The sequence below is a fragment of the Balaenoptera borealis genome (assembly GCF_965194805.1).
Source record: "Balaenoptera borealis genome assembly, chromosome: 17".
Taxonomy (NCBI): domain Eukaryota; kingdom Metazoa; phylum Chordata; class Mammalia; order Artiodactyla; family Balaenopteridae; genus Balaenoptera; species Balaenoptera borealis.
In genome coordinates, this window is record NC_138876.1 from 75,949,580 (window position 1) to 75,973,848 (window position 24,269).

At 44.2% G+C, this 24,269-nt stretch overlaps 1 protein-coding gene across 7 annotated transcripts in view; it reads left to right on the forward strand.

Annotated features, from left to right (window-relative positions):
* The window catches only part of LOC309615286 (uncharacterized protein), a 93,036-nt gene that overhangs the window by 57,225 nt on the left and 11,542 nt on the right, over positions 1 to 24,269 (forward strand). For 3 of the 7 annotated variants that reach the window (XR_014236697.1, XM_082364698.1, XM_082364697.1), the window contains one exon: positions 1,906 to 4,158. The exons of 1 other annotated variant lie outside the window; for it this stretch is intronic. Coding sequence is in view for 2 of the 6 variants with exons in the window: in XM_082364698.1 (XP_082220824.1) it covers positions 1,906 to 2,038 (133 nt within the window). In the remaining 4 variants the exon portion in view is untranslated. Of the gene's footprint in view, positions 1 to 1,504; positions 4,159 to 24,269 lie in introns of those variants that run through there. 3 more of the 7 variants (XR_014236696.1, XM_082364699.1, XR_014236700.1) reach the window with 2 other exon arrangements.

Here is a 24,269-nt window from a genome sequence, read left to right on the forward strand (position 1 = left end):
TTAAGCCCCCTCACCGTGCCCTCCTGGGCCTTCCTGAACCTTCCTCCTTTGGTCTGTTGGAGGGAAGGGGCTGTGAAGGTATTTGTTTAATGAAAGAGAAAAATGAATAACAGTTTAAGAGAGTTGTTCTCACCCTGGGCTGCACTCCGGAATCTCCTTGGGAAGTTTTTGAGATTTACGTGGTCAGACCTTTGTCCAGAAGCTCCGACTCAGAGGCCTGGGTGGGCCCAGCGCTGACCCCCTTGACAGAGCTTCTGAGGTGCGTCCTTGGTAGAGACCATCTGCTCTATGTGTTTCCTCTACCAGGAGTATCTGCCTGTGGGGGGAAGGGACATTGGGTGCCCTACGTCCCTCTCGGAAGATAGGCCCTGCGGAACCTCTTGAGGGAAACACTGTCTCCCCTGTGCTGGGTGTAAACTCTAACGATAGGTCCGCCACCCCCTTCCCACCAGGTGCGGCTCAATGCCAGGAAATACTTTCAAGTAAGATTTTCTAATCTCCTCTAGGGTCTCAGACTCCATCTACATCATACTTTCTGTTAATTTTTATAATCTGGTTTTATCATCAAGTTGGAGGCTGAGAAGAGGCACATCCAGGGCTTCTGGGTTCTGGTTCTGCTTCATTTCGTGACCGAATGCTGATCCCATGGGGTGTTCACGCTGTAAAAATTCAGCGTGCTGCTCACTTACCATGTGTGTACTTTTCCGTCCACATGTGATATATTGTATTTTCCAGTTTCTTTCTTCCTTCCTTTCTTTCTTTCTTTCTTTCTTTCTTTCTTTCTTTCTTTCTTTCTTTCTTTCTTTCTTTCTTTCTTTCTTTCTTTCTTTTTGGCTGTGTTGGGTCTTTGTTTCTGTGCGAGGGCTTTCTCCAGTTGCGGCGAGCGGGGGCCACTCCTCATTGCGGTGGGCGGACCTCTCACTATCGCGGCCTCTCTTGTTGCGGAGCACAGGCTCCAGACGCACAGGCTCAGTAGTTGTGGCTCACGGGCCCAGTTGCTCCGCGACATGTGGGATCTTCCCAGACCAGGGCTCGAACCCGTGTCCCCTGCACTGGCAGGCAGATTCTCAACCACTGCGCCACCAGGGAAGCCCCCAGTTACTTTTTTTTAAATTGAAGAATAGGTGATTAACAAAGTTGTGTTAGTTTCAGGTGTACAGCAAAGTGATTCAGTTATATATATATATATTATATATATATATTCAGCTTTATATATATGTATATTTCAGATTCTTTTCCATCATGGGTATTACAAGATACTGAATATAGTTCCCTGTGCTGTACAGTAGGTCCTTGTTGTCTATTTTATATATAGTAGTGTGTGTCTGTTAATCCCAAGTTCCTAACTTATCCCCCCCCCCTTGCCCTTTGGTAACTATAAGTTCATTCTCTGTGGGTCCGTTTCTATTTTGTAAATAAGTTCATTTGTATCATTTTTTTTTATTCCACATATAAGTGAGATCATATAATATTTGTCTTTCTCTGTCTGACTTACTTCACTTAGTACGATCATCTCTAGGTCCATCCATGTTGCTGTAAATGGCATTCTTTCAATAAGTGAATCATTTTAGAGTTGAAGTCGTGATGAATGCAGAGCCCGTGTTCCCCTTGGCCAAACCCCTCGCGGTGGGCATATTCCCAGGACGGCCCCGGGCGGCTCTGTGCTTCGGCAAGGATGTACCTCGGGGTCCAGGCAGCGGCACAGTCCCCCATGTGTGGAAGGCTCCACGGGCTGTGGGAAGGGCAGACTTGGATTTCCTGACTTTTGTCCATTGATGGTCTCACTCACAGAGTTGCATTAACTTGGTTTTGTAGGCTGAATGAAACCATTGGCAACTTGCTGATTTGTTTTTTCAGCCCCAGTAGAGGCTGGTAACTAAGCCAGGAATTCCCAAACTTTCCCAGGCCGGCGCGGAGACACACTGGGACGTCTTTTTCTTCTCCCCCGTCCATCTGCAAGCCAAGTGCGCATTGGTCAAAGGCAAACTCTGAATTGAGCTTTGTGCCAGTCTCTGGAAAGACACCCAAGAGCGTGTGATGGGGAAAGTGACAGCGGCGGTGGCAGCGACATCTGCAGTGCCAGCCCCGTCCCTATCTGCCACAGGACGCGTGTGGGCATGCTTTATGAGAACAATCCACCCGCCAGAGAATGGGGCTTTTGACATCAGCTGAGGCCCGGGCTGCCTTACAATGAGAGGCCTGTTGGTGAAAGGGAGACTGTTTAATGAACTGAGAATCAGAGGCCAGCTCTGGCCATCTGGACTGAGCATCTTTGGAGCAACTCTTCACTGTAAATGGCTACACGGAAGCACGTTGCCTTTCCAAGAAAGCAATTGCAACAGTTCATTCATATTTCAAAATCGTGCACAGTAAATTCATGTTTCAAAATCGTGAACTTTCAGATATTTGTGTGTGTGCATGTGTTGGAAAGCATTGTATAACGGTTAGATATTACCACCTTAATTAGCACGGAAGCCTGAAAAAGCATCCCACTTTTGGTTCTGAGGTCAGTAATGATAATGGCTTTTTCCTGACACGGGGTAGCCACGTCCTGTCAAGGATGTGAAAACACTCTGAAAATGAAATCCATTAAAGCCCTAATGATCAGGTGAGGAAGGCAGGTGATCACGATTGTCACCACTTGGCTGGCAAAACACTGAGACCCAGGGCGGATGGTGACTCACGACCAAGGTCGAGTGGCAGGTGGGAGGTGGAGCTGATCGCTAATTGTGTCCTCCAGCCCCTGGCGCTGGGGAAGGACATGCAAAGCTGGGGCTGACTTTTCCTGGCAGGCTCGCTCTTCGCAGCCGGAATGCAGGTGGCACTGTTGTGATTCCTGGCGTAAACTTCAATGCGTCAATGAGCATGTTGGCTGGCGCCAGGCCCCAGCTGAGTGTCACAGTGCAAGACCCGGGCTTAAGCGGTGCATGCCGAGGTTCTCCTAGCAGCGTCTCATTTATTAGCTGTGTTGGAAAGAAATCCCTCACAGCTAACCGGGTACCTCTGGATTTTAACAGCTGTGGTTTATAAGGGATTGGGGAGAGGGTTGTTTTCAAAGTGCCTTTCAGAAAGTATCACCTTAGAGGGGAGTTTCCCTTCTGATCCAGGAAGACGACTGGCACCAGTTCTCTGCTCAGAAAACCAAGCCCGCAAGAAATATCAGGTTCTATTTTCTTACAACCCATTTCAGCAAGCGTGCCTTCACACCACCTTCCCGTCTCTTCCCCTTTGTTGGCAACGGTCCCGATTGGAAGGGTTTTAAGTCCAACGTGTCTTAGAAGGTGCCCCGCACAGACTACGTGGCTGGGGGCTGGCAGTCGTGGTTGGATCGGGGGACCTCGAGGGTCCCTTCCAGTCTGAGATGTTACAACTTCAGAACGAATGCGTCTCAACTCCCAACATGAAACGGGAATAACTACCAATTACCGAGTACTTTCCATGTTCCAGCCCTGTGCTGAGATCTTAATGTGTTACTCTGAATTCTAACAAAATTGTTGTGAATATCACCCCCAGTTCACAGATGAAGAAACTGAGGTTTAGAGAAATTAAAAACCTGTCTGATAACAGAGGTTTAAGATTTCATAAGTGACGGTTCCCTGGAAGTTGATTCCAGACCAGGCTAATTCCGTGCTCTAAACCCACAACTTAACCAGGATGAACTTCAGTCGCCTTGTGGTTCCCTCTTGTCAGATGAGCTCAGATCTCCAGCTCTCAGGGTAGCTGGTGCTAGTCTCTTGTCAGACTCAGTGTTGAAATCAGAGAGGAAAACCCCAGACAAAGGCTGAGGAGGTCCTGGTGCACGAAAACTCCTCTCAGCTTCCCATCCTCCTGCCAATCAGAGATTCTCTAACTGTAAATACAAATGCCCTTGAAGAGATAACGCATTAATTGTCACCCATTAACACTATTGTGTAAATTAGTGTAATTTAGCAAATGCTCAGAAGGAAGAAACTCAAGGTCCGTAGGTCCAGATTAATTCCACCATGGGCACCGGCACTGGGGAACTCTGAGACATCTGTTCAATAAAGATTTGTTGACTTAATGCCCAGTTTTGCTTTCCAGTGGGTCGAAAGCATAATATTTATTAGAAAGAATGCTTAAAATTCTGACCCTTGTGTATGCAGAACACGTATAATAAACTACAATTTATTTTAAAAATGTGGTCTGAGAAGTCAGATTTATTATACATGTAAATATACTTTTTTCCACAAAAGGAGATATCTATATATATCTTCATCTATATTACATATAGACATCTATATCTGTCTCTTTCTCTCTCTGTATATATTTGCATTTTGTGAAAAAATTATCCCTACCATCTGATCCCAAGGAAATATTATTTCTCATCCAGTCTGTGACTAACTGAATTACGAAGTAATGCTTCCTATCTTTCGAGTGGGGTACAGGTCCAGTAGCAGTCTACCCGCACTACTTTTAGCTGTAAATGTTTTGTGACATCAAAAGTCACTTCTCTTCCACAATTAGCTCTAGAGGTTTTATGCAAATAATTAAAACTTCTTTGTCATAAAGGAGATGATAATAATAGCCAAGTGGCCTTAAGCCGTGTGAAATATGCAAGTACAATCTAACACTCATGGTGAAAAAGACAATATTTTAGAATAATTCAAGCTTTGCAGTTTGTTTTAACTTTGGAATGAAAATGAACTCAAAAGTTAAAAAAAAAAAAAAGAAAATGGCTTTATTAGATGTCAGGGTGTTGAGACACAAAGTATACAAGCAGATATTGCAAGAATATAGCTTCATCTCATCACTCAATGCCCATTAAAAAATCAATACCAAGCTCAGATTTCCTCCATGAAGCTAATGTTTTTTTCAGATTTTATGAGGATTTTTTCAACTTTGATGTTTTCCGAAATGCACTGCAGGCTCCGCTGGAAGTTGCCTGATGACGCTGAGTGAGGAGGATGGCAGCCTGCCTCCTGCTGGCTGCCAGGAATACGAGGTTGGTCTGAGCGGGGTCAGGGGCCTGCTGACAGTGTGTCCCATGCGGCCCCACGACACCCGTCGGCAAGGGTGTCACTGAGACTCTGCAAATCTTGTAAAATGAACAAAAACCCCTGACTCTGATATAGATCTTTCTCGCTGACTTTTTTAAAAAAAAATTTATTTATTTGTTCCTTTATTTAATTCTTGGTTGCATTGGGTCTTCGCTGCTGCACGTGGGCTTTCTCTACTTGCAGTGAGTGGGGGCTACTCTTTGTTGTGGGGCGCAGGCTTCTCATTGCAGTGGCTTCTCTTGCTGTGGAGCACGGGCTCTAGGCGCGCGGGCTTCAGTAGTTGCGGCACACGGGCTCAGTAGTTGTGGCTCGCGGGCTCTAGAGCGCAGGCTCATTAGTTGTGGCGCACGGGCTTAGTTGCTCCGCGGCATGTGGGATCTTCCCAGACCAGGGCTCGAACCCGTGTCCCCTGCATTGGCAGGCGGATTCTTAACCACTGCGCCACCAGGGAAGCCCTCGCTGACATTTTAACATTTGAAAGATGTCATGAAAATTTCAGATGGCTAACGTAGAGAGGCAAGATCGATTCCACTTTTAATGCCTACGAGTAGGTCTTTCTCTCTTTTTTTTCAACAAGAAAAGGGAGCGTGGCAAAACTATTTTGGAAAATATGAGCAGTGGAAGTAGCTCGTTGGATGGGGATGCAGGAAGGAAGGGTGCGGCGAGTGGGGCCGCCAGTGCTGCGTGGCGCACACTCCCCCGCCTGGTGCTGTGTGTTCTGAAGTCAGCATCCTTCAGCAGGGCTCGGTGGCGCTCGGCTCTTTAGGGGGTACGTGCGCTCCAAGGCTACTGCTGGTGGAAGGCTACTCTGTGTCTCTGAGTTTTTCTAGAACGATTGCTCTTCCCTTCTCCTTTATATAATTTGACTCCTGGCTGCTTTTCTGATCAGTAGTATTGCCTCAATATACTGACAGGGGAAAACATTGGTGAAGTCAATCCATTGGTCAATCAAGCAATCAATTTTGATGTCATGTAATGAAACATCTGGTGCAAGAGACTCTGGCTAAAATAGGATTTCGAAGGGATAATAATGGGAATTTAATCACGAATCTATGTATTTTCAACACTGACATTTCACACGAACATTGGTTGTAAATCTCCAGCGTCACAATGTTTTTGTCTTATTACATCTCATTAATTATCGTGTTAAAATAATAGTGTAAGTCTTCCAAAATTCTTTTGGAGCTGGCTGGATAAGTAAGATAAGTAAATCCTAAATTAGTGAAAGAATATGCATTTCTGTTTGAAGTTAGGTCACATCCAACTGAAGAAGCCCTAAATTACTCCCCCTCTCAACTCTAATTATGACTTCTTTCCTTCACCCCTTGTTTTTGTCGAGTCATTGTTCTCCTAGTCACTCAGGCACAACGTTTGGGGACCCATCATTTATTCATCTCTTTGTTTTCCTGACCAGCAAATATTTATTAACACTAAACTTTAGGCTCTGGCACCTGTCTTCCCAGGTTCTAGACTCAGACTACAACAGCGAAAAAAACTGATAAAAAATCTCTGCCTTCTTGTAGCTTATAGATTGGTAGTTTAGAAAGTCAATAACTATGATAAATACATTTAAAATTGGGTAGTGATATATCTTCGCATCGCCTGCTCTGCTTCTGGGTGTCTGTGTCTTCTCTTCTGTCTCTTATAAGGACACTTGGCATTGAACTTAGGGTCCGCCCAGGTTATCCAAGATGACCTCATCTCAAGATCCACGATTTAATTCCATCTGCAAAGACCCTTTTCCCAAACAAGGGCACAATCACAGATTCCCGAGATTAGGATGTACATATATCTTTTTTGGGGCCAGCGTTCAACTCCCTACAGGGGAGAACAAGGAGAGCTGTTTTTTTCAGTTTTAAACTGGAGGGCCTTTCTGTTAAGGTGGCGTTTGAATAAAGACCTGTAAGAGGCAGGGGAGGGAAGCACGCGGACTCTGGAGCTGAGAGCCCAGGAAGCGGGAGGGGTTGTGAGGGCCTTGCGTGAGTTGTAAAGGCCAGAGAGCGGACAGAAGGGGCGAAGGCAGAGACAAGGAGAGCGGGTCAGGCCCATCAGGAAGCCAGGAGCGGGCGGTGGCCCGAACCCCCGTGGCTGCTGCAGGCGTGGTGAGAGGTGGCTGGGCTCTGGCCGTGTTTTAACGATGCTGCCGACAGGATTTGCTTGTGGATCAGATTGCGGGTGAGAGGAAGAGGAGTCACTCCACGGTTTTGGCCTGAGTTACTGGAAAAAACAAAGTTGATGTTTACGAGATGCAAAAGACCTGGCGTGTCAGAGACCTAGTCCTGGGTGCTTGGTTGTGAGCTAGGGGTTTTGGGCTGGAGTCGGCTTCTGGTCACCTGGATTCAGGTGGTGCTTACACAGCAGGGCACACAGTCTGGGACAGGCGGGGTCTGCGCTGGAGATTCAAGTCTCGGACCTAGAGCATAGAGAGGAGACTGGGGGAAACCTGCCAGTGTGGGAAGGAAAGAGAAGTGGTCCAGGGGCTGGGCCTGGGTCACTCCAACGCTTAGAGGTCCAGGAAACGAGGAACCAAAGGCGTCTGAGAAGGAGAAGAGGTGGGGGGAGGTCAGGCAGCATGAGGCTGCAAGTCCAGGAGAGGAAGTTTCCACTTGCTCAGCTGCATCCTTCAGTGTGGTTATTTCTCCCCTTCCATCATTTCTTATTACGCCCTGTTCTTCCCATTTGCACTGTCTTCCTCATTTCATCACCTCACATTGGGGTGACAGTCCTAGCACCAGCTTGAGGCACAAAAATGGGATTTCAGAGCCCATTGCATCCGTCACAGGTGTACTGGTCTCTCCCTGGCTCATACCCACGGCTGTACTCCGGCCCCGTGCAGGGGGGCCCTAAAGGACAGAGGGCAGGGGACATCCGAGGGCCGGGGAGCTGGATGGTCCATCTGATCAGCCTCTTAGTGTGTAAGGGGAACGGCCAAGGCACATGGATTCCTGAGCAGTGGCCGATGGCCTGGCGGGATGGTCAGAGGCCTGCAGGGAGAAAGCCTGGACCCTCAGGGCAGAGCAGGTCTGGGGAAGAAGCAGGTGGACGGGCACCCAGTGTGAAGGGCTTGGTTCCCCAGGTGAGACCTACAGACAGCGTCCACCACTCACCAAAGCCAGCCAGCCTCCCCACCGGCCTCCCGAGGGCTGGCCACGTGGCCTGAGGATGGAGGAGACCGGCTGGCAGGGTTGGAGGCGACGTGGCCCATCAGCAGGCCCCCGGTCACCGAGACTGCTGGCTGCCAGGGTCCAGCCAAGGCAGGGGCGCACCTGCGCCACAGTCCCCCTGCCTCGTCTGTCCAGGGCTGCTCCCTTTGCTGCCTCACGGCGTGTTTCCCGAGAGCACGCCCTAAGGAACGCTCTGCAGGCAAATAACTGTCTTTGAGTCCTTCCTGGGGAGCCTGGGCTAAGACAGGGAGGGGCACGGAAGAAAGTGGAAAATAGAAAAAGAGACATGAACATCCGACGTGATGTCATTGACTGACACGGAGAATGCTTCCTCCTGTCTGTATCTCTTTGTCTCTGTCTGTAGCCCACACAAGTACATGCCACTTTTATCTTAGAGCACGTTTTTCAAAACATCCACTAGGTGGAGAACTTGCATCAGGTTTGCCACTCAAACAGTCCATAAATGCAGTTGAGGGAGCTGCATTTATAGACTCATTTATTTATTTATTTAACCGTTACTGAGATGAACTGATGGGTGCTAACCGATGAGATGCATTTATGGCTCTTCTTAGTGGCCTAAGCTTTTCAAATATTATCGGCCCGAAAACATATCCAGAATTACATTACTCTTGTGATTGACTGTTAGTACGGGACGTTTTTAGGAGAAAAAGATTAACTGGGTGAGGAGAAGCTAAAATTTCTGCATAATCATTTTTGTTGAATGCTGACTCTTGATAAGTTTGTTATGATTTACTCTAAGCTCTTTTAGATTTGCAAGATTTTGTTTGTTTGTTTGTTGGGTTTTTTGGAATCTCTGGAAGTGAGTATTGATTGAATGATAACAGCAGATAAAGGAAATAATTTTATTCATTAAAAAGCCTCATCCATTGATGTGCTTTTTACATTTCAATGTTCAAACACTGGGCAAAGGAATTTCTTTTCATATGCATTGTTATTCTTGCTGATTATTGAGAAAGTTTTATTGAGGTCACAGAATGTAGGTTAATAGAACTGAGTACACTGTGCGTTCTTGGTTGTAGCTCGGAGTGGTAGGGACGCGTTCCCAATTCAGCTGCCAGCCATCCCTGTCCCGGGAGCACTGCCCCAGGAATCCTTGTTGCTTCCAGATGACGCTTCTGCATGGGCTTCTAATACTGTCACCAGGGTTAAGAGCCCTGGACAGCAAGGGTTTCACAGCCCTCGAACTCAGAGTGGTTTTTACAGCTGGACATTCTCGATCCATTTGATGATAGGAAATACTCACTTTTTTTTTTTTTAATTTAATTAATTTATTTATTTATGGCTGTGTTGGGTCTTCGTTTCTGTGCAAGGGCTTTGTCCAGTTGCGGCAAGCGGGGGCCACTCTTCATCGCGGTGCGCGGGCCTCTCACTATCGCGGACTCTCTTGTTGCGGAGCACAGGCTCCAGACGCGCAGGCTCAGTAATTGTGGCTCACGGGCCTAGTTGCTCCGCGGCATGTGGGATCTTCCCAGACCAGGGCTCGAACCCGTGTCCCCTGCATTGGCAGGCAGATTCTCAACCACTGCGCCACCAGGGAAGCCCGGAAATACTCACTTTGAGCCACCACGGAGTGAAATATTTTCCTTCTCTTCCCTCCTGCCAAATTCCATTCTTCTCATTAATAGACCTGTATTACAAAAAAATCATGCTCACTTATGATATTTTGGATTTTATCAGGTAACATTTGTGGGAATTTGTTTTCTCTTTGGAATGTAAGCACCTAGATCATACCCATATTTTGCCTCTTGACCTGCAAAGCCTATAGTATTTATTATCTAGCTTTTACAGAAAAAGTTTCCTGACTCCTGCTGTAGAGGGTATGTCCAAAATTATATGTACAATAGTGTCTGAAGCATGTGAATTTTCTTCTGGAGAGAGGGTTCCTGGCTTTGCTTCATCTGAAAGGTGCATGTGAGCACCAAAATGTTAAGAACCACCAGTGTCACTGGATGAGGGCCTATCCACTGCCTTTAATAATAATAATGATGATGGTGATGATGATAGCTCAAATCATTATGGGGCCAAGGGACAACGAATGATCAAAATATTACCCATCTGAATTTAAAGGGACCAAGTGTAGGGCTGAATTGAATTATTAAAAATTTGCAAGCAACTCTTCAGTCATAATCACAAAGCTTATTATATTTTGCTGGGAATAGTGTAGGTGCTTAGTAAGTTATAGTTTGATCAACTTTATGACATAATGTGAAAAACAGGAGTCTCCTTCTTTGTGCACTTGAGAAAAGCACGGTGCTTGGCACTGAATAGGTGTTTAATTTGGGCCCATGAATGACCCACAATTAACTGGACATTTGAACTGTCAAAGGCACATAACTAGGGTTATGCAATCATTTATTCTTATGAATTTGGAGCTAACCTAACCAGGATGGCACCTACAAGGAGTGAGGCTACAAATAGTGTTTTTTGGCATTTCCTACATTTCGTAGGGCCCACTTTGCAGTCTACGTAGTGACTGCAAGACTCTGAGGAATTAATGTCTTTTAGAAAACAGACAGGGGCAGAGAACCTTCTGAGAAGCAACAGTGATTCCTTAGAAGGCAAATGCCATAATTTAGTTCCGTTCAATTACAATTTCTGGAAGGCCGAGTCTTCTAACCTTTTCAGATCCCACCCCTGTGAGTATTCAGAAAGACTAAACGGGTGTTGGTCACACCAAACACATCCTTCCTTTCCGGAGCTGGCTCCAGTTCATCCTTTCTGCAAAGCCGGGGGCAGACCTGTGGTCATTACCACTCCCACTCATTGGAAAGAAGCAGGGGCAGAAAGGAAAACAGAGATGAGACCATTGCCTGGAATCAAAGCCAGTATATTCTTGCTCAGCAACCTGGGAAGCGCTGTCTCAAAGGACTGTCCTTTCTTTCCCAACAGGATACGTGGCCTAGTTTATAAAAAGGAGGAGGATTCAGACCCCTTCTCCTTTGATTGAGCTGCTTGTATTGCTGTGAATTCTGGCAAACGTCTCCTAGGGCTCAGCTGAGTGCTTTAAGTACAACATCGCTGACTGTTCCAATTCCGGAAACCCTCCCGAGATTGCATGAAGACAAAGAAGCTACAGAGAGCCGCAGCCAGTAGCGCCTGACGCTCTGATCTGAGTTCTGCTCCCACAGACCTTCCTAATCCTCCTGTACCTGTTGTGGAGAGCAGTCTGGGGAAGGGCAGCTAGAGCAAAAGCTGCAGGATACAGATTTCATTCAATCTAGCAAACATTCACTGAGCACCTCCTGTGTGCCAGACACTGGGCCAGGTTCTGGGGCTAGAAAGATTAATAAGATCTGATTCCAGAACTCAAAGCCGTCATGGTTTGCAGGTGGAGAGGCCCAGCTGCATGCATAATAAAACAGAAGAGCGGGGCAGGGGGAATTCATCACTGAAGGGATGACATGGATGTGTCTTCACTGATGAGGAGATGGAAACAGGTAGAGAAGGGGCAGGTGGGCAGCCTGGGCTGAGGAAACAGCATATGTAAAGTTAAGAAGGAATCCTAGTCCATGGTGTTTGGGGTGAAAGTTGAAAGGATGTTGTCTTAGAGAGAGGTGGGAGAAAAGGCTAGAAGTGTAGGCTGGGCACAGTTGTTACTGCTGAAGACAGAAAAGGAAAGATAAACAAGTCTCCCCTCCCCTCCTTGTGAAGCTTACCTTTGGGAGGTGAGGACGGATAATAGATATAAAACACAGGCTGATTATTTGGTATGATTATTAGTTTGCTAAAGCTGCCATAACAAGGTACCACAAAGGGGGTGATTTGGACAATAGCCTTTATCATCTTACAGTCTGGAGGCTGGAAGTCCAAGATCCAGGTGTCTGCAGGGTTGATTCCTTCTAAGGCTGTGAGGGAGAATCTGTCCTGGCCGCTCCCCTAGCTTCCGGTGTTTGTTGGCTTTTGCAAAAGCTCCATCCTGAACTCTGCCTCCTTTATCACATGGCATCTTCCTGTGTGTGTCTCTGTGTCCAAACTTCCCCTCTTAATAAGGATACCAGCCGTATTGGATGAGGGCCCACCCTAATGACCTCATCTCAACTGGATCATCTGCAAAGACCTTTCTTCTAGAAAAGTTACATTCTCAGGTACTGGGGATTCGGGCTTCAACATCTCTGGGGGGGACATAACACAACCCATATTAGTATGTTAGAGTGTGATAATCCTCTGGAGCCAAAGAAAGCATCATAAGTGTGTTGAGGGGGTTGTCTGTGTAGGAGGCAAGGTACGGGGAGGTTTGCAATTTTCAGTAAGGTGGTTCAGGGTATGAACCACTGCAGAGGAGACATTTGAACAAAACCTCGAAGGAGATGAGGGGGTTAGACTCACAGATGTTGGGGGTAGTGTTCTGGGCAGAGGAAAAGCCAGTGCAAAGGCACTGAGGTAGAGTGTGACCGGTGAGGCTGGAGCAGAGTGAGGAGAAGATGATAGAAGGAGATGAGGTCAGGGATCATGAGACACGCAGGGTCTGACTGCTGCTGGGAGGACTTCATCCATGGAGCTACTGGGCAGTTCTGTTTTGTTAAAATTTATTTTATTGAAGTATAGTTGATTTAAATGTTATGTTAATTTCTGCTGTACAGTAAAGTGACCCAGTTATACATATACATACACTCTTTTTTATAGTCTTTTCCATTATGGATTATCACAGGGTATTGAATATGGTTCCCTGTGCTGTACAGTAGGACCTTGTTCTTTATCCATCCCATATATGATAGTTTGCATCTGCTCATCTATTGGTCAGTTCTGAGCAGAAGAGTAAGATGATCTGACATAAGTTGTAAAAGGTTTGGGGGGAATTCCCTGGTGGTCCAGTGGTTAGGGCTTGGCACTTCCACTGCTGGGACCCGGGTTCAATCCTTGGTCGTCAGGGAACTAAGATTCTGCAAGCCGCATGGCACGGCCGAAAAAAGAAAAGGTTTGGGGGTTGCTGTGTTGAGAATAGTCTGGAAGCAGGAGCCCTGGTAAATGTGGGAAGGTGGGTTAGGAGGTGACTGTAAGAGTCCAGGTGAGAGGTGGAGGTTTCTGGGTGAAGGTGGTGAGCAATTTAGATGAATTGACTTTGAGCTACATTTGGCACACGCAGGTGGAGATGGGGATGGAAGCTGAGGCCAGGCTCTGGAGTTCACACTAGCCGAGGCCATCTCATCACTTTCACAGAGATAAGCCTCTCTTTTATGAGGTCATGGACTTATTGTATATACGCAATAGGACACTCCAAGGGTGTCCTTCTGTTTTCTACGGAAATGGCTTAGCTCCTTAAAGGCTTAGCTCCTTAAAGGCTCCTTAAAGGCTTCAGAATGTCTAGTTCTGAAGACTAGACATTCAGTGATAGGGAATCATGTACTGTGGACTCTCTCTTCTGAACAACAGAGAAAAGACACACAGAGGTAAGTAAGCCACTATGATCCAGACATTCTACTTTTGCATCATTTGGGTCTGGTACAATCCAGTGCCGTGACTTTCTTCACTGAGCGGTGGGCTTTGCAGTAGCTGTGCTGTAGGAACCTACTCTACTAGGCAACCAGGCGAAGACAAGTCAGAGCTGCTTTGGGGTCGACATAACCTCATCCTAATCTACTTCTCCAATTAAACTGTGTGCCAAATTCTCAGTCCCTTTTATCCCTTCCTCTGTCACTGTCCGATTTCAGGCCTGAATTTCCTCTCACCTGGGCTATTGGAATAGTTTCCCCAATGATCTTCCTACTTCTAATCTCTCTGTATTTCCTTCTCAACTGTTCTGACAGTTTTTTTCCAGAATGTGTCTCCTAAAATATAAAACTGATGATAGATGTCACTTCCTGCTCCCTCTTGAAACCCTTGGGTGACCTGCATTGTCTTACGGAAGCCTACATTCTCTGTCCTGGCCCACGAAGCTGTTCCCAGTGCGGCCCCGACCTGCCTTTTTAGCTTCCCCTTCCTCTGCTCTTGACTTCAGATCCCAGACCTTGTCCTCACTGTGCAAGTCTCTTTCCCCCTAACCTGCCCCTGTCTATGCCAAGAAGAAAACTTTCATCCACAACAGTAACCATGATCGACTAGTCTGAATTTCCAACTATATCATTCACCCTCATGGAATAATCCAAAGGGCATGGATTTCTAAGTCGGCAAGACCTGGATTACACTCATGGCTTTCAAAATGATCACCTGTGTCACTTTGATCAGCTACACAACCTCTCTGAGACTCAATCTCCTCATCTGTACAATGGAGATAACCATATCCACCCAGCAGGGGTGTGGTCCAGGTGGAGATCACATTGTTAAAATGACAGCTCAGCACCAGGCTTGTAAGAGATTCTCACTGAGTGATGACTTATTAGCAAACACCAATTTGGAGCTCAGGGGAGAAATCATCTGGAGTTAGACTTTCAGGAGTCGTGAGCATCTGTGGAAGCTGTGGGCAATTTATAATTTCCCAGGCAGATCGTGTGGAGAAAGAGACAATGACCCAGGACAGAACATGCACCGTTCATTGACATTAGGTTTTAATCTAACACATACTCACATCTTACCAATTTAAATTCAACTAATTTAGATTTTATGACACTGCAGGCAAAACTGGGTTGGAGCTTACTTCTGTGCTATTTATGAGAAAATTAATAGGGAGAACATGATTCCGAGCTCTAACGTGGGGATGTTTAACCTACTTAAACAACTCAACTGAAGCTCTGTTGGAACCAGTTTAGCGAGATTAGTTTATGGAGAGACAATGTGTTACTTTACATGATTTAGAGATGTACAATTAGAATGTGGAAGCCAGAAAGGATATTGAGATCATCAGCATATGTCCCTCATTTTAAAGATGAGAAAATAGAGGAATCAAAAAGGTCAACTGACTTGTACAAGGATAAACAACACAGAATAAACAACAAAACTGATGAGAATTCAGGCCAGCTGACTCCTGAATAGTGCTGCTTTGAATATGCTAGGCGTCACCTTTTACATTAAAAGTGATCACTGTTTTTTCCTAGGCCACACCTGGTTAGCCATTATTACTAGTTTTTGTAAATTCTTGATGGTAATTAAGGAAGTGCTCTTTATAAATGATCGTGTAATTCAGACTGACACTTGATTCACGCCGGTGTCCCCAGTGAGGTTCAGGAAAGGATGACAGGGCTTTGGCCAGTTTACTTGGGCGGTTGTGAAAGGGAGACCGCACAACAAGTAAGTTCCTGTTGGCAGGATCACTCTGAACAGATGTTCTTTATTTAAAAAAAAAAAAGAATTGGCCTCCAAATACTCAATTTAACTCACTGGTCCTCAATTAGGACCATTGTGAGTTTAAGATTTGTTGTGCACAGTGGATTTTCTGATCCTAAAGTCTGGTGGGTTCAGCAGCTTAGTCTCAGCAAAGATCTCAGCATTTTATGAACAAGACAGCACTCTCCCCTTGTGATCTGATGGCAGAGAATCTGGTCGACGTATTTTCAGGGTCACATTTTTTAGCCTATCTCATTGGCTGAAATATGAGCAGGTACACATCCATCTCGTTGGAGGTGTCCCGAGAAAAATTAGCTGACTGAGGAGAATGGTCTTTAACTGGTGGATAGTTTAATGTAGATCATCGTTGGCTATAAAGTCTTTTTTGTACACCTGAAACTAACACAACATTGTTAATCACCTATACTCCAATATAAAATAAAAAGTTAAAAAAAATATACAAATAAACTCTCCTTTTAATAGGCAAGAAAAAAAAATCTTTTGTTTTTTTTTTTTTTTTGGCCAAGAGTGTAAGGTCCCCAGAATTACTATTATCTGACTTCTGGAGAATCTGAAAAGAAGGAAATCTAGTGTGATGCATTTTCAAAAGGTCCATGTATTTGTTTGATTTAAAAATTTGTACCCTAGTACCACTGCCCCAGGCTGTCAAGACAAAATAAATCAGTGTGTTAATGACTCGAATAAGATAACAGTAGAAAAATAGCTTCAATTAATGGAACGGAAACAAATGGAAGCCGTATTATTCCACTGCGGAAGATTACAAACTAGGCTGGAATTCAATATAAAAAGAAATCGGTAAAAATGTAAACTTCTTCACTATGCAAACCACACAACAGTTAACCACTACAGTCCTCTTTCTACTCGGGGAGAAAGCAAACTATGACTCACCCTTTAACCTCTGAGATTTCCATGACTCTGTCTTTTTTTCCTCTTCTTCTCCTCTGCCTTCTTCTTGGATTTAATAATTATAATGGGAATAAGAATGCAGATCAGACTTAAATATTAAATTAAATTAAATATTATATACATCCTTTATCTTTTTTGGTCAGAAAGATAAAGAACATAGGAAAGACACTGGTATGAACTGTGCTGAACTTGTAGTTTTTATTAACCCACACGGACTCCAGCACGTGGCTGGGTGGTTATGGGATGTGCCAGATGCTCTGTGCCCAGCTGGAAAGCTCCTTGCTTTCTTTCTTTTTAAAATTTTTATACAACTTTTAAAGTTTGCTTTCCACTTAAAGTTATTACAAAATATTGGCTCTGTTCCCCATGTTGTATGATACATCCTTGAGCCTGTCTTACACCCAATAGTTTGTACCTCCCACTCCCCAACCCCTAGAGTGCCCCTCCCCCACCCCCATAACCACTAGTTTGTTCTCTACATCTGTGAGTCTGCTTCTTTTATGTTATACTCAATAGTTTGTTGTAGTTTTTAGAGTCTACATGTAAGAGATCTCATACAGTATTTATCTTTCTCTGTCTGACTTATTTCTTTAGCATAATACCCTCCAAGTCTATCCATGTTGCTGCAAATGGCAAAGTTTTCATTCTTTTTTATGGCTGAGTAGTATTCCATGGTATATATGTACCACATCTTCTTTATCCATTCATCTGTAGATGGACACTTAGGTTGTTTCCCATGTCTTGGCAATTGTAAATAATGCTGCTATGAACGTTGGAGTGTATGTATCTTTCTGAGTTAGTGTTTTTGGCTTTTTTTTGGGATATATATCCAGGAGTAGAACTGCTGGGTCATATGGTAGTTCAAATTTTAGTTTTCTGAGATACCTCCGAACTGTTTTCCATAGTTGGGAGGTATCTCAGAAAACTATGGAATGTATTTGGCTCCACCAATTTACATTCCCACCAACAGTGTACAAGGGTTCTCTTTTCTCCACGTCCTTGTCAGCATCTGTTATTTGTGTTCTTTTTGATGATAGCCATTCTGACAGGTGTGAGGTGATATCTCATTGTGGGTTTTTTTGTATAAATTTATTTATTTATTTTTGGCTGGGTTGGGTCTTTTTTGCAGTGCACAGGCTTCTCATTGTGGTGGCTTCTCTTGTTGCAGAGCACGGCTCTAGGCGTGCGGGCTTCAGTAGTTGCGGCACACGGGCTCAGTAGTTGTGGCTCGCGGGCTATAGAGCGCAGGCTCAGTAGTTGTGGCGCACGGGCTTAGTTGCTCCACGACATGTGGGATCTTCCCGGACCAGGGCTCGAACACGTGTCCCCTGCATTGGCAGGCAGATTCTTAACCACTGCCCTACCAGGGAAGCCCTCATTGTGGTTTTAATTTGCATTTCCCTGATGATTAGCAATGGTGGAAAGCTCATGATTTCTAACAAGTCCATGTTGCCGTGAATAAAAGAATCCAAGGCCTTCTCACTAAAAGTTTTGGCCCTTTGTAGCAAAGGCAACATCATTGTGTCATGATGTCAAGTTCTGTTTGGGGCTGTGGCTTTGTCTCCAGTGTCCTATCTTTCCTTTCTTCTCTCTCTCTATTTCTTCCTTCCTTCCTTCCTTCCTTCCTCTCTGACTCTCTGGCACATAGTTGGTGCCGAATAAAAACTTGCTAAATGAATGTCAGATGAGCTGTGTTGAGAAAGCTAATTGGACAGGAAAGTCAAGAAAGTTGTTCCAGGAGATGTATCTGAGCTAGGTCTTGAAGGCTGTGCAGAAATTCATCAGATAGAGAAGGATGAAAACAATAATCCAAGTGGGAGTGAAAAACATTGCTTCTTATATAAAGACCCTGGGTTGATTTAGATCATCACTTTGAAGTGATGGCTAACAGTGAAGTAAAAGAAAGGATCATTGTCTAGCTGAGATGGTTTTGAAAATATTTGCTAAAATATTTTGAGGACTTGTGTTGAACAAGTCACCTTGGTGAACTTCATCCTAAAAACAAGTCTGTGATGGATCCTTACTAATTAAAACAGTACCTGGGTATATAGCAAGTGGTTAGGGAGGTTAGGTAACTCACCGAAGGTCACACAGCCAATATGTGGATTTGAACTCAGTTTTCTCTAGTTCAAGAGTCTAAGCCATGCCTTAAATTTATGAGTAAGGAAGAATAAGGAAAATGCCTTAAGAGTCTAAGACAGTGCTGTCTAATAAAAATATAACGTGAACCATATATGTAATTCATACATTTTTTAGTGACCACGTTAGAAAATAAAAAGAAGCATGTGAGATTATTTTGAATGATACATTTTATTTAACCAAAATATCATCCAAAATATTATCACTTCACCATGTAATCAACATAAAGAAATTACTGATGAGACAATTTACATTCCTCCTCCCATATTGTCTTTAAAATCAGTATATATTTTACATTTAAATTACACCCCAATTTGTTCAATTTGTGGCATTTCAAGTGCACTTTGGACACGAGCGACATTGGACAGCACAGGTCTAAGCCCTTAACACAGTCTCTGAGTCTCGTATGATTTTGGTTGGTAATTGGGTTGTTCAAAGGGCTGAAGCATGGGTTTTCAGCCTTTTCCTAGGAAACTCCAGATTCAGCATTTTGCTCTTAACGTCCTCAGTTTTATTTATGGAAACTGTGTTAAGTCTATTTCTGTATTTCATTTCTAGGACATTCCTATTTAACTGCATTTGTTCTCTAAACTTGGTCATAAGAGACAGACATGATTGTGTTGATTACAAGAAGCAGGTAACACTGTCTTGTAATTGTCACTGAATGTGATCAATGTCTGTCTCCAAACTAGCTCCTGAGTCATCTGAGGGCAGGTTAGACCTCCAGGGCCTAACACATAATAGCTGTGCTGTAAAGTTTGCTGGATGTTAAGTGAATATTTCCACAATAGACCCTGTCAACTGTTTCTTTCTTTTGGTGAATTACTTGGAATCAGGCTACTACGCAAGATCCTGAAAGGTTTCACCTGTAAATCTGTTCAACTCTGACATGGATTTTAGGACCCAACGGAGTCACAAAAGCAATCTGTATATAAGTGAACTTGGTATTTCTTGTAAGTTACCAGTATTATGAAATGGAGAGTTTTTTTAAGATAATTTTATTTTAATTAATTAATTTATTTATGGCTGTGTTGGGTCTTCGTTTCTGTGCGAGGGCTTTCTCTAGTTGTGGCAAGCGGGGGCCACTCTGCATTGCGGTGCGCGGGCCTCTCACTATCGCGGCCTCTCTTGTTGCGGAGCACAGGCTCCAGACGCGCAGGCTCAGCAATCGTGGCTCACGGGCCCAGTTGCTCCGCGGCATGTGGGATCTTCCCAGACCAGGGCTCGAAACCGTGTCCCCTGCATTGGCAGGCAGATTCTCAACCACTGCGCCACCAGGGAAGCCCAAAATGGAGAGTTTTTAGAACACTCTTGAAACATTTTAAAAACAAGACCTGGGACTTCCCTGGTGGTGCAGTGGTTAAGAATCCGCCTGCCAATGCAGGGGACACAGGTTCCATCCCTGGTCCGGGAAGATCCCACATGCCGCGGAGCAACTAAGCCCGTGCGCCACAGCTACTGAGTCTGCACTCTAGAGCCCGCAAGCCACAACTATTGAGCCTGAGTGCCACAACTACTGAAGCCCGCGCGCCTAGAGCCCGTGCTCCACAACAAGAGAAGCCACTGTGATGAGAAGCCCGCGCACCACAACGAAGAGTAGCCCCCGCTTGCCTCAGCTAGAGAAAGCCTGCACATAGCAATGAAGACCCAGCACAGCCAAAAATAAATAAATAAATAAATGTATTAAAAAACAACAAAAAAACCCAAGACCTGATAACCCATTAACAGGAATATGGTTTAGTTTGCAGAGTGATTCATAAAGTTCATGATCCTTTTTAAATTCATGTTACCCAAGTTTGACGATTGTCTTTGCACAATCACCAAGACTAAGGTCTACATGAAAACAATGGGCCTTGGCTGTCAGGACCTTGCCTGCTCCAGGTATTTTTTATTGTATATTCCCATTTAACAAATATGAGAGCTCAGGCTGGGATATGCTGCTGATAGGAGCAAAGTTTTCCTAACAGTGAGTTTTTACTCTGCTTTTTGGTTGCTGGAAATATAAGTTTCATCTTGCAGACTTCTATTTGGTATTTCAACCACGTTCCCTATACATTCCCAAATGTCAGTTGTTCTCTCTGTAAAACTTGCAATGGAATTTTTACTGGCACACAAGTGTAGATTCAACCTTTTTGCTTATCCTCCGATCTCTATCAGCAAATTGAGGTTTGGGATTTGATGGGGTCATGTCAGAATCAAATTCCCTTAATTCTCATTTTAACACAGTGTTCTATCTAGTTGAAAGGTCTTCTGCTCTCTCGACATTTATTGCTTCAACATGGGATGAATCAAAGAAGGAAGTATTAGAGTCTTGGGTTTTAAACATCAGTCTGAACTCTGGCAGTGATGGCTGATGGCTCCTACACTGTGAATGGGAAGTTATGGGTTTGAATGTCTTGATCGAAAATGACTTTATAACATATCAAGTGTTGATGACTTGTCCCGATTTCATGCATATTTTCAGCATAGCTTCATCTTGTAAACACATGTTATATTAAACTGTTAATTTGATGTTTACAGCTCTGTGATTCACCTTTTCTTAGGAACAATACTATTTTCTATTTTGTCACTGTGTCTCCAGTAGTTTTTGGACCATTTTTTGGTGACTTTGTTCTCGATTGTTTTGGGAAACATATTCCTGTTGGCTGAAGCTGTTGTAAGTAAATGAATAAATGAAACCCTTACTCCTGTGGAGATAGTCTGTTCTTTCATTTTCCTAAACTTAGAGTCAAACCACAATATCTGGCCAGCACCGTCTAGTGGGATTTACCATGATTACTTCTAAGGTGAAAATTTTACATTTGATTGTTAATATTCTTCTTTAAAAAAAGTACTGATTTTTGGGGGGCTGTTTGGAAGGGGTCTACATTTTTTAAAAAGTTTAGATAGAAGTAAAATGCTTACTTTTCAGTTGAACATATCTAAATTGGAAAGGACTCAATAAAATTCACATCCTGAGTCCCTGAAAATAAATACAAGCATTTTATTATAAGTGGATCATATGTTTTGAGTTCAATGAACAAAGAGTGACCTTAATTGACATCTGGAAAACCTTCCTTTACAAGTATTTCCAGAAAGAAGGACTTCAGAAACTAAAAACTCGTAAGTTTTAACAGACTCCCCTAACCTACAGCTGGCCAATAGTGAACAGCCCCGTAAAGCAGGTCAATCCAGTCAATCATGTTAGGGCCAATTCAGCCAACTATCTTGGGAGGTTCGGTGAGTAGTTATACTACTTAAAGTTGGATCTCAAAAGGGGCTTCAATGAGGTTTTTTTTTTTTTCCTGAGATTTTGGTAAATAATTTTCCATACAGAGATGCTTGCTTCCGTGTTCTAAATAACAGAGCTTCGAGACTCAGCCGCTCATTTTTCTGTGTACTGGAGTAGAAAATCTTGCCTGTGTCCCCCCGTACTCCTAGCACCCTCACTGCAGAACTGGTGCCTTCCTACTCTGCATATGACTTTTTTTAGGTGTCTCAGCTTTTATAACCTTCCCCCTCTCTCAGCCTACTACAGAAATACACGTGTTGGCTTCTAAATGGCAACAGGGAACTCCTGCACTTTTAGGTACTGGCAGGAGGGTTCCTATGATCCCAGGGTGCTCTGATGCAGTCTTTAGGGTCATGTGCCTGAAAGTCGTGCAGCCCATTTTCTAGATACTCTCACTTTTACTTCTATTTTATTTTATTTTATTTATTTTTGGCTGTGTTGGGTCTTCGTTGCTGCGCCCAGGCTTTCTTTTAGTTGCGGCGAGAGGGGGCTACTCTTCGTTGTGGAGCACGGGCTCTAGGTGTGTGGGCTTCAGTAGCTGTGGCGCGCGGGCTCAGTAGTTGTGGTGCACGGGCTTAGTTGCTCCACGGCATGTGGGATCTTCCCGGACCAGGGCTCGAACCCGTGTCCCCTGCATTGGCAGGCGGATTCTTAACCACTGTGCCAGCAGGGAAGTCTCACTCTCACTTTTGGTTCTGCATGAAACCTAAACCACATTGTTTTTGTTCTCCTACATTGAAATTACTTTGCTGAATTCAGTTTATATGACATACCATGCATATACCTTGAAGGAATATTATAAATGCCTTATGAATATTCTTGTGTTTACTATAAGAATATTGGTGAAGATACAGGGTACTAAATTAAAGAGAAACTTCTTTATAAAGACCTACCACAGGAGAAATTACGCTCAGATTTCAGATACTGAAAGTTAAATAGATTTTGCTTATGATTTCGTTTTTGTAGTGATTGCTAGAGAGCTCAGAGTCAAATTTTCAGGCCAGCTCAAGCAAGTGTACATGCTGTTATGCACTATTTCATCTATGGCTTTATTTTTATCTTTCAACTATTAAGTTTCTATAAACTCAGTTCCTACTTGTTATCATGTTTCATTGTACAAATTTCTGGACTTTAACTCCTTTGGAACTAGATATAGTACAAATAAGGAAATAGCACAGAACTAATTACTTTTGGGGGGGGTGGTTAGAACCAATTAAAATGTCCACAGAGTGCAATTCCAGTGGCAGGAAGTGACTCCAGCATCTATGGCAGTGGGTAGGCCTTCAACAGCGGGGTGGGCAGCAGACTGTGGTTCTCACTAAAAGGGGATGGGAGCAGAGTGACAGAAAAATGACAGGTTCAGGGTGATAGCAGACAGGATAGGAGCCATCCTCCCTCCTCAATAAAAAAACCTTCCAGAAATAACTGGAGCCGGGGACTTTCTAGTGGGAGGTGCTGGGATCACAGATGGATGGATAAATCCGTGGTTTACATGTCACTGCTGTTGGGACAGCTTGATTTTAAACAGAAAATTGGGCTGGTCTAAGGAGACAAAAGTTACATACAAATGAGGTAAGCAATTCTTCAGGATGAATTCTGAGGGGAAGCTCCATAACCTGCTGTAAAGACTGCACTGCCCTGATTTGAACTTATCCCTAAGAATGAAAGTTTTGCGTTTTCAGGAGTCTTTTGTTAAAGATCTGTAAGTCTGAAGGCAACACAGTGAGATTTGGCTGTCACTACCAATACACGGGGACTAGCCTATCAGATCGTTTATGTCTGGGAGGGGATATGAAAGCAAATGTGTCACAGAGGAAAGTATGAATTCTGCCTGGTTTGGGACATAAGACCCAGAGGACAGGGAGGTGGTCTAGCCCTGGGAGAGAGAAGAAATGCCATGAGAACAGAACTGGAATCTGTATCACTGTGGTTTAAGAACCATTCTAGAACTGAGGAGGCTAGAAGTCCTACACCAAGGAAGGTGGTCCTCAATTCTGACTGATACTGAGCAGGACCCTGGGGGGGCTCCTGGGCACAAAAGCCTTTCTGTGTCCCCTGTTTCTTGATTACAGGAAATAGGCTTGTTCAGCCTCCAGGACCTTCCCTGAGTTCTGACAAGCAGATTCAAACAGTTGCTAATTAGGGAAGGGAGGGGATGCCAGACAAGGGAGGAACAATCAAAAGAAACAATAGTGCACATATGTATATGTATAACTGATTTACTTTGTTATAAAGCAGAAACTAACACACCATTGTAAAGCAATTATACTCCAATAAAGATGTCTAAAATAAATAAATAAATAAATAAACAAATAAATTCAAAGGAAAAAAAAAAAGAAACAATAGTGCAGCCTTGGGGCAGGGTCCCTGTCCTCCCTCAAGAAATACACAACAATATCTCTGAGCTGTTTTGCAGGTACTGAGACCCCCACCAGGTGGGAGAAGTTAGCTGTGTGCTGCCCACAAGCACGGAGACCCCAGACAGGTTGGAACCAGAAGGTTGATGATGCCGACTCCCACTTACCTCATCAC